We start from the raw sequence: 10,200 nt of genomic DNA, 5'->3' as shown, positions 1-10,200 counted from the left end.
GTTATAACAGTAATTGAGGCAAAGCACAAGAGGGTAAAAAAGCAAGGTCTCTGAATTCACGAGCAGTGGAAGTGAATGTTTTTCTATTTTTATGTATACTTCTGACCTAAGGCCTACATTTTCTGCAGATGGCCAGTGACCGACTCCACCGCAGCAGGTGCAGTTTGGATGGGTTTTAATGATGGTACCTTTATGGCAGATGTGTCCCTCAGTCCAGCTGTGGATTTTAACCACGGATCTGCCTCTTCACACTCGAGGTTGGTTAAATGACATGAAAATGTTCCCCCGGCTTCTCTCAGAGGCAGAGGAGCGAGTATGTGGCTGATGCCATCCACTTGATTTGGATCTGAATCAGTGCTCACGTTGCATTAATGAAGAGCTCCTTATTTGGGAGGGAGAGACACAATGATGAACTGCAGGGGAAACAGAAACTCAGCACCCCCTGGTGTCAAGATGGAAAACCCATATTCCCCGTGTTATCTGTCCCAGTTCATTCCCGACAAACACAAACACACAATTAGACGTTCATTGAAAGTCAATTAATGGCCGCATATCAAAGGTGGCCTTCAGGAAGATATAGGGGCTTAGTTTAATTAAGACATCATTTAGCTCATTAGAATGAGAATTAAACCATTTCTGAGACTGAAACGAGGCTTTTAGTGGATGGAACTTCAAGAGGCTGGAGAGAACAGTTAAAGTGTTTTCTGCTTTCAATAGAAACATCAGAGGTAAAACATATTCTGGCAAAATATTCTTCATACAGGCCTGTGGGTTTATAAGGATTTCAAGGCCGGCTGCCAACCTACAAAGAAAATATTTAAAAACCTAAAAGTATGAAAGACAATAAAACCAACCATGTATGAAACTATTAAGTGCTATTTGAGAAAAAACGTTATTCATGAAGTGAAAGGTTAAAAAGTCATACCTTCATCCACAGACTTTAAATGAGAATTAAAGTTAAATGTTATTTTGAAATGAAATGCATTTTTTTTAATAGAACATTATTTTTGAATATAATTTGCTTTCTTGTGCAGAACCTGCACATTTGTCCTTTGAAGTCATTTAATTTTACTTAGTAAAACCCATTTTCTGTTCTGACATGTATGTCTGCCTTGAGGGGATTTCTAAACTGTTATGTTCTCATTATTATTAGTGTATTCATATTTAGGTAATGTATGTGCTATTATTAGGATATTCTACTGTGGTATTGTCATTATTAATAGAATTATTGTTACTGTCATTATTATTATCATCATCATCATCATCATCATTATCATTATTTTACTGTGGCTAGAAAAGAAATGTGCAATAAAAATTATGAGTTATGAGTAATTATTAAGTTATTATCAATATTGGCATCATGTTTTACTGTTATTATAAATGCATTCATATTATAATATTACTATTATTAACATAATATCACAATCATCGGTGTTTTCATATTTTATTGTTGCTACAAATACAATGTGCTGTAAAAATGTATTAAGTTTTTTCTGCACAGTCTCACTACTTACTTATACGTCCGGAAGTGAAGGTTTATTCTGAAGGTTCGTGGAGCGGAAGTGCACGTGTCTTGACAGTGTTATATGATGTACATATGTGTTAGCTCCGTTAGCATCATGTTAGCGTCATGTTGAAGCGGTCACACCTTCATCCAGTGATCTGCTCTGGTTCCATGTTCAACACGTCTGCGGTGGAGATGCTGTGACCCCGCGGTGTGACGTGAGCTCACCTCCAGACTGAAAACGTCGCCTCCGGCCGTCCTCCCCGCCTCCCGCCGTCCTCCCCGCCTCCGACCGTCCTCTCTCGGTTCGTCTCCAGCTCCGGCTCCCGTCATGTGGGTGTTCGGTTACGGCTCCCTGATCTGGAAGGTGGACTTTCCCTATGAGGAGAAGAAGATCGGCTTCATCAGAGGCTTCAGCCGCCGGTTCTGGCAGGGAAGCACCGACCACCGGGGAGTACCGGGGAAGGTAAGCGAGCCCACCTATTTGCTCTGTGGACATTGTGAGCTTGGGACTCGAACATGTACCAAAGAGCTCAAGTTATTTAACGGTACATTCCACTGATCAGTAACGAATGACATAAGAAATGACTCAGAGGTCGTTGAGTGTGTAAATATTGACATTTACTCTAAAAATGTAAAATATATTGTGATGTTATTACTATTATGAGCATTTATACAGGTTATACATTACAGAACATATCTTGTATTGTTCCCTCATGTCTATTTTATTACATTTATAAAGTTTTCCTCAATTTTGTTACTTTTTAATATTTGTTTCTACATTTATTTTAATTTGAATTATATCTCTGTTTGTCTTTTACAGCCTGGCCGGGTGGTAACATTGGTGGACGACCCTGAGGTAAACTTAAATAGTACCGTTGTAATAGAGCTTCAATTATCAGTTGTTCATTAATCAAGGCAGATGTTTTTATCCGACTTGTTGAAATAAGCCATTAATAAAGACGTCTGTAACAAAAAGAGAAAAAGTGTCTGTGGCCCTGACAGCATTGGACTTCTTGTCGCTTGCTGGCACCATTACCTCTTTTGTGGTTTGTAGCCGAAACGCGGTCAAATTATGAACCGATTATCAGAAATACAAATTCTGTCAATCGACTAAACAATCGTTTCAAGTGTAGTTGTTAGTTGCTAAAGCTAAAAGGACCACTCAGTGTAGAAGTCATCACTTCTTTTTCATGTTTGTCTTTTTCACCCCCTCAGGGATGTGTGTGGGGCGTCGCCTACAAGCTGCCGACGGGCCAAGAGCAAGAAGTGAAGCGCTACCTCGACTACCGAGAAAAAGGTGGTTACCAGGTCATCACGGTGACCTTTCACCCCCGTCCACCCCTCACCCCCCCTCCCAACCAGACGCTGCTCTACATCGGCTCTCAGGACAATCCGAACTACCTCGGCCCCGCCCCTCTGGAGGTTATAGCCAACCAGATCGCCAGCTCCACCGGTCCGAGCGGGCAAAACTCTGAGTACCTTTTTCAGCTTGCCGACGCTGTGAGGACAATTCTGCCTGAGGATTCAGACGAGCAACTGTTTTCTCTGGAAACCTTAGTGAGAGAGAGAATACAAAACGGGAAGTAACACACACACCCGCACAGGTTAATTAGATTAGATTAAAAACATGTCCTGCTCAATTGTATATTTAAGGATAGATTTAGCAAATAATCTCAGGGTTTAAGATGCACATGGGGCACCCCAGGATGTTTGTGGGGTTCAGAAAATATGTGTTGATAAAGTCTTGTTTTTATTCCTTTTAATGTCACACTGCAAAGAAATGTCACATGCTTTAAAAACACTATGCTGGAAATATTTTATTGATGTGTGTTGAAGGTGGTTTCAAAGTTGGACAAATGTCAAAACAAAGCCTTTTATTGTTGATTGATCACAAATATGCTTCGTATAAACGTGTCTGTTTGCTCAATGTTCAATATTCAGCAGCACGAAGCAGGAATGTTTCAATGGAATAAATGAAGAATATTCTGAGATTCAAATTCAGATGCTTTTGGTCTGGTTTTCTGCATTTTAAAGCAAAATCATGTGAAGTGTGAAACGTACACATGATTCCCAATAGGCTCATTTTTGTCCACATTTAAATTATTAGATTATTTGTGTATAACACAAGGGAGAGGCACTGCGAAAAAAACCATACATATAAGCGTGTTAAACACAAATCGGCTTTATCAGGACTGTGGGTGCGACTTCATCAGCTGATTTGTTTATACATGTTTGTCACCGCAGCTTTTTCTCCTGCCCAACTGAGTCATGTAGTCAAACCAGGAAAATCTCAAGAGGAAAACAACAGAGAAAACTGCTGCGTACTTTGATGATGATATGTTGGCACGCTGCCTCGTTTCACTTTGGCTAACAACATAAAAGACTTAATAGTTTATATGCTAATGTATTCAAAGCCATGTTAGCTTTGGCCTGAGGTCATAACTGCCACAAATGGGACAATCCAGTTTCTGTTGATCATCTCCATCGCTCTCATTTGAAAAGCAAACTTCAGGGGAGGTGTCATCAACATACACGTGACACTTCAGGATCTAAATGGAAACTTACTCATCCTGTACCTGTGAACATATATTTAAATTGACATGTGGCCGACGAATGGAAAAAAAACTAGTATTTATAATAAGTTTATTGTGATGATGAATGAGGAAGAGGTGAGCAGAAACCCCAAAAGACAGGAAGTAAAACAGCCCCGCACACAAAAGACGGGCCACTTCAAAATAAAACAGGAACCTAAAAAAAGTCAGTCAAAGGGGGCGGCGCTTTAATCACGTTGTCAAGTGCCCAAGTGCAACTTGTTTATTCCAGACTGTACTTACCTTGTCTCAGTATCTGTACCTATCGGTGTTGCAGCATCGGCCATTAGCTACTTCTCATTCCGCCAGCGCACGTCTCAGCACAGTGAACACATCGGCGTCTCGGCACAGTGAACATATCAAAGTCAACAGCACGGCATCAGAGAGAGAAATCAACATGCACAATGAAATACGGTGACAGGTATATCTGTGATCCCGTCCTTCACTCTCTCTTACACACACACACACACATATTATCACACACACACACAATCACCAGTGTTTTGTGTCTGTAGCAGCATCTGTCCTTTATGAAAATGTTTGGCACAAAACTAAAAACCAACACTACAGAAAAAAACTAATGTTTCTGAGCTCTCTCTCTCTCTCTGTGTGTGTGTGTGTGTGTGTGTGTGTGTGTGTGTGTGTGTGTGTGTGTGTGTGCATAACGTAATCTACAGTTTGTCATGTGGCCATCGATGATCTGCAGGTATCAGTGAACCACGGCGAACATACAACACGACACACTCGTTCATCCTCTCAAATGAAACACGCGTCACTTAACAAATGAAGCAGTGAATTTAACAGTAAATTCTCAGTGTGGAGCTACTGTATAATACAACACAGTGGGTTGTATTACTTTGGTTCAATGTTATTAATAATAATTTATAATTTAACTTAATATGAAGTATTATAAACAATGCATGTTACAGTTTGCAGTATTAAGCACTATTAATCTAATTGTTCTTATTAAATCGACATTCTTTTCATTATGTGTTTTTCTTCAAATCATTATAATTATAATTATGTTTTTCTCCTATTATTTCCATTTTCTCTTGTATTATTCTCAGAAACAGTGATATGAAAAGAAGTGGGCCAATCCGTGGCTGAATGTCTATTATTTACAACAACAAAAGAAGTTGTCCTTGTTTTAAATGTTGTGCTGCTGCTGTGATGGTGAAGATTGGCCTCTTGTCATCACTGCAATCACATATTGTGCATTGTGTTCAGGAATTGTGTGCATGGCGCGCGGCAAAGGCGTGTGCAGAACAAGGTCACAGAGAGTGTGCGCTGCTCCAGGACGAGAGAAGAAGGCTTCGCATCGCGTACATCTGAGACAAAGAGGAAGCCGAAACGCTGATAAGCATCACAATTGCTTATCACCGTTTCCTAAAGTCACAGATGACATCCTTTCATTTTTTCTTTTTTTCGCCCAACCAACAGTAGAAGAATCCAAAGATATTCAGTTCAGACTAACGTTTAACAGAAAAGCCCCAAATTCTCACAATGGTGACTTTTTTGTCAACAGCTCTATTTTACTTTAATACTAAATACACAGTCAGTCAGAATTAATAGTGTAGTGTAGCAGTAACTGTGATGGTAAAAGTCACTTAGCACTAATTACAAGTAGAGCTTTTATTGTCATTATCAGTTACAGGGCTGATCATTTTCTCAATTAATCAATTCATGTTGTGGTGAATAAAAGGCAAGATAATTGCAAAATATGCTCATAATTATCTCAAGGCCACAGTGCTTGTTGTTTTCTTTCCATCTAACAGTTGAAAACATAAAATATATCCAGTTTACTGTCATTGAAGACTAAGAAAATCAGCTAATATTCCCAGTAGAGAAGCTAATTACTATATTGGCAAAATGATCAATTATCAGAATTGTTGGATATTGTGTTAGTCATCAGAGGTCCACAGTAGAACAGTAAAAGGATAAAATGACCTTTACTCAGCACCTCTGTGTAAACATCATCGCTGCCTTCTTACCTCCATCTGTTTAATCCTGAATTTATCACGTCGGAGAAACATTTGATCTCTTCCTCTCTCTGTGTGCAGAACACAACCAGAAACAGTTTGTGACATGAAAGTACGCAGATAAACGGAAAGTGTTTCACATGACCGGTGAACCACGGCCAACACACAGCACGCCAAACTCGTTGTTCCTCTCAAAAGAAACACACGTCACTTTACAAATGATGCAGTTCATTTATTCAACTGTAAACAACAGTAAATTCTCAGTGTTGAGCTACTGTATAATACAACACAGCGGGTTGTATTGCTTTGCTATAATGGTATTATAGCACATTACATATTGAAATACTTATTATAGTATGCTTTTATATGGTGCATACATTTATATCATTTACATAGTTTATATTAAAATGAAGTATTATATTATATCATAAATGGGATCACATTGCATGTGTTGGGTTATAAGTGCATTAACACCATTATAGTATTTAGTATTTTAAAAATACTTCTTCATAGATTTACTCTACATACTTATATGATCGTATATATTTTTCCTGTATTTCGTAAAAGAATGGAAACTTTTTAGTTTATGATTTAAAAAATACTTTGTAAGTAGGAACAGTAAAGTGAAATGCTGTTATCATACAATAATACAATACACCTAAACATGGTGGTTATGGCTAAAGTAGAGTGGCCACCTTTGGGGCTGTTGAGCTGCTTGGTGAGACAAGGTAAACACCAAATAAAGTCAATGTTTGGATCCATTTTACCCAGGGCTGCTTTTTCCTGCTGGGTTTACTAAAGGCCAATAGTGACACGTGATGTTCCTTAGGCAGGGGCTCTCAGCCGCTGCTAAATTATCATACATTATCCTAACAGGCTGCACTGAGGACTGCACAGGTTCCCAACAGTGTTGAAAGGTGTAATTACTTTCCTACAGCACTGGTCAGTCAGTCCGTGGAGGAGCTCGCGAGGACAGCTGGCCGCCTCACGCGTAGTAACAAGGTGACACCAGCAGGTCTGTGAGCACCAGCAGCTGATCGTCAGTGAAGCACTGCCGATGCAACTGCCAGTTGTCGTGGTGCGTGCGCCTGAACTCCGACAGCGTCTTCTTCACCGTCATCTGGAGGCAGACAACATAATCATCACTTAGAAGGAGGTAATGACTGTGGCACCATGAATTCACGGAAAGGCAGATCCAGAATGCAGCACAAAACATGTTTCAACAATACGACCAAAATAACAGTCACTCAAGTACTGTAGCTAAGTGTAATTTGAGATACTTTAGATACTTCATTCATGTCATTTAACATCAAGATTTTACTCAACAGGATAAACTTATTATCCATTCAAACACCTTTTTACATTTGTTGTAAAAAGGCAAAAAATAAGTTTTTCAGGTGCTATTTGCTGCAGGTGTGATACCAAAATATTAAATAAACCAAGGAATTCCTGATGTGGAAAAATGAGCTTTAAGCTTTTATTAATGTGGTTAATACGTGGCAAAGATTAAAAAATGCACCGGCCTTCATCATTATTATTTGTTATATTTGGTTTTCAATTAAAGTAGAAAACAGTCTATAAACCACCTGAAATATTAAAATCGTACTTTCTCATGAATGCATCAGTAGTAACAATCCAATAATCTGATTATATAATTTACTAATTCATAGCTTTACTCACTAGTTTTAAATAACGGATCCAAAAACAAAACAAACCAAATGATTTTCACAAACAGTTTTTCTTTGTGTTGAACAAAACAAATTAATCACTGACAAAAACATCTGTGATTAAAACTGAAAAAATCAGAGTAAATACTAATTTAATAATCCATTTTGCCTCTTTTCCAGGTTTCCAGAAAACTTCAACGATTCAAAATGAAAGAGCAATCCACCGGAACACCAAAATGTTTTTATTGAGTCAGAAATCAATCCTTAAAAACAGCATAAATGCTTGAAGTGCTAAATGCTGAAGTACGTCCTTCAACTTGTATAAAACAACTGCAGATTTTTAAGCAGGATATAACATACGATTCTGTTTAATATGTATATTTATCATTAATGTTGATTTTGTTAAGAAAAGCATTTGTCTTTCGTTCTAACTTGAATGAAAAGTTATTGAACAGAGTTAAAACTACAACACAAATAGAAAACAAGATTCATTCAAGCTCTTTTGCTCATGAAAATAATCTAATATTCCATCTTGGAGAGAAAATGTACATTTACAAGCGACTTGTTTGTTTATCACAATTAGGACATTTCCATTAAACTCTGCAGTAAAACTCCTGCAATGAGGACGAGGTTGATAGTTTTTATCGCTTCATTTGTTTTGAGGAGCAAAGAAAAAAGTTAAGAGCAAATAACAGCTCTTGATAACAGCCACTATCTATTCTTAGAATGACTTGCAAAGTAAATGGTTCCTGTTTTAAAGTGGAAAAACAAACACGCCGCCACTCGCCGCTCTGGAGACCCGTGATGTAAAAAAAACACAGCGAAGAATCCAACAGCAGCACAGACTCCCCAGCAATGGTGTCATTTGTTTGCAATAATTAAAAACGAATGAGCTTATGGTAAGTTATTGATGTTAAAATGCCAGATGTAACAATTTAAAGGAATTATTTAGAGTGGAACAAGTTTGGAGTGTAAAGTTAGCGTGGTTCAACGAGGACACGAGAACAGGGAGTTAAACTGATGATCAGCACGACTGAGGATGTAATCATGACTTAAACATGGAGGACATTCATTTTACATTATGGCCTTCAAACAAAACAATTAAATCAGACTGCGAGAGAGGGGGAACAAGGTGCCTCTAGCTTAACAACGCAGACTGATTCAGAGAAGATTAGTGACTATCATTTGTTATTCTGCCATTTTTATATAGTATTTAAAGAAGTATCCTTTGCAGGAGCCTTTGTAATGGAGCATAAGTCATTTACTTGCAAATATATTTATATAACTAAATTCAAGTGTTTTTTTTTTGACTATCATCTCTTTCACTTTGCAGCAGGAGAAGCACTGAATTATCATCATCATTGGCTCCACCACCACAGTAATGTATTATTCAAACTCTGCACTACAGATTACATTGTATGTCTTCTTCATGCCTCAAGTAAAGCCAAAGGCACAATTTTCTCCTCAGTTGGACAATGAAATTATATTCTTCCAGCTCACACTGTGTTGAGCGAGATGTTTGTATATGAGTGTGTGTGTGTGTGTGTGTGTGTGTGTGTGTGTGTGCGTGTGTACTAATGAGTGTGTGTGTACCTCTATAGGCTGCGGGTCGTTGAGATGGTCGCTCAGGTCCATCAGAATCTGAGGCATCCAGTCTGGGACGTCGTAGGGGCTCGAAAGGATGCACGCACTGAAGCCGAGCACTCCAGCATGGCGCCGCACCAAGTCTGCGCACGTACACACACACACGCACACACACACACATTTACGTGCCTGTCACAATCAAACAGAGAAGCAATCACAGTAATACTTGCCCTATTACCCTTTCTTATCCCAGGGGAATTGTGAACCTTGAAATGATTAGGCCAATTTGAACTCTCCATTTGTGCGTGTGTGTGTGTCAGTGTGTGTGCGTGTGTGTGTACCTGTGGAGGCCAGCTCTCCTCTGGCCTTGGGGAGGCGAGTCTGACTCAGCGTCTGGAGCTGTGTCTGCAGACTGAGGTCCAGAGGGAAGAACTGGCACTGCAGTAAACCACTGAGGGTGGTGGCTGCCATGTCCCTCACCTACGGGGAGGAGGAAGAGGAGGAGGAGGGGTGAGGGAGGGACAGCGAGAAGGGAGAAAGAGACTGAATTTTCAGAAAAAAAATTAGATCTGTGAAGTTCAGAGCTGACAAATAAAGGATGTGGTGGAAAGCGCGAGGCAGTTTTAGGGCAAGAAACGCATACACAATTTATTAAAAGAGGTGAGTGCAAGGAGATCGGGGGAGAAGTGAGGTACACGGGACAGAGATGAGCAGACGAGGAGGAGGAGGCGGAGGAGGCGCGGGAGGAGGAGGGGTGGATGGATGCCGGGTTGAGCTGAGGTAAAATTCACTTGCAGAACATCACTGCCTTCCTGCATCACTCTGCATAAATTATGAATAAGCTCTGAGTGACGGCTGACGCATCAAAACAG

General features: G+C 39.5%; 2 protein-coding genes across 4 annotated transcripts in view; one reads left to right on the top strand and one right to left on the bottom strand.

Annotated features, from left to right (window-relative positions):
* Window positions 1-1,561: 1,561 nt before the first annotated feature.
* chac2 (ChaC, cation transport regulator homolog 2 (E. coli)) lies at window positions 1,562-3,504 on the top strand. The gene is made up of 3 exons (XM_034571270.1): window positions 1,562-1,970; window positions 2,328-2,363; window positions 2,723-3,504. The coding sequence occupies exons 1-3, from the start codon at window positions 1,836-1,838 to the stop codon at window positions 3,092-3,094; spliced, it is 543 nt and encodes a 180-aa protein (XP_034427161.1). The 5' UTR covers window positions 1,562-1,835; the 3' UTR covers window positions 3,095-3,504.
* A 2,876-nt stretch (window positions 3,505-6,380) lies between these two features.
* Window positions 6,381-10,200, bottom strand: part of LOC117752553 (proteasome activator complex subunit 4B-like) — a 38,573-nt gene continuing 34,753 nt past the window's right edge. For 2 of the 3 annotated variants that reach the window (XM_034569976.1, XM_034569977.1), the window contains 3 exons: window positions 9,670-9,808; window positions 9,338-9,471; window positions 7,063-7,197 (listed from right to left, as the gene is read on the bottom strand). In XM_034569976.1, the coding sequence (XP_034425867.1) occupies window positions 7,063-7,197; window positions 9,338-9,471; window positions 9,670-9,808 (408 nt within the window). Of the gene's footprint in view, window positions 7,198-9,337; window positions 9,472-9,669; window positions 9,809-10,200 lie in introns of all 3 variants that reach the window. The other variant, XM_034569975.1, reaches the window with a different exon arrangement.

Source organism: Hippoglossus hippoglossus, chromosome 19 (assembly GCF_009819705.1).
Source record: "Hippoglossus hippoglossus isolate fHipHip1 chromosome 19, fHipHip1.pri, whole genome shotgun sequence".
NCBI lineage: Eukaryota > Metazoa > Chordata > Actinopteri > Pleuronectiformes > Pleuronectidae > Hippoglossus > Hippoglossus hippoglossus.
The sequence above is the reverse complement of the archived record's forward strand: the minus strand, read 5'-3'. Positions and strand labels throughout refer to the sequence as shown.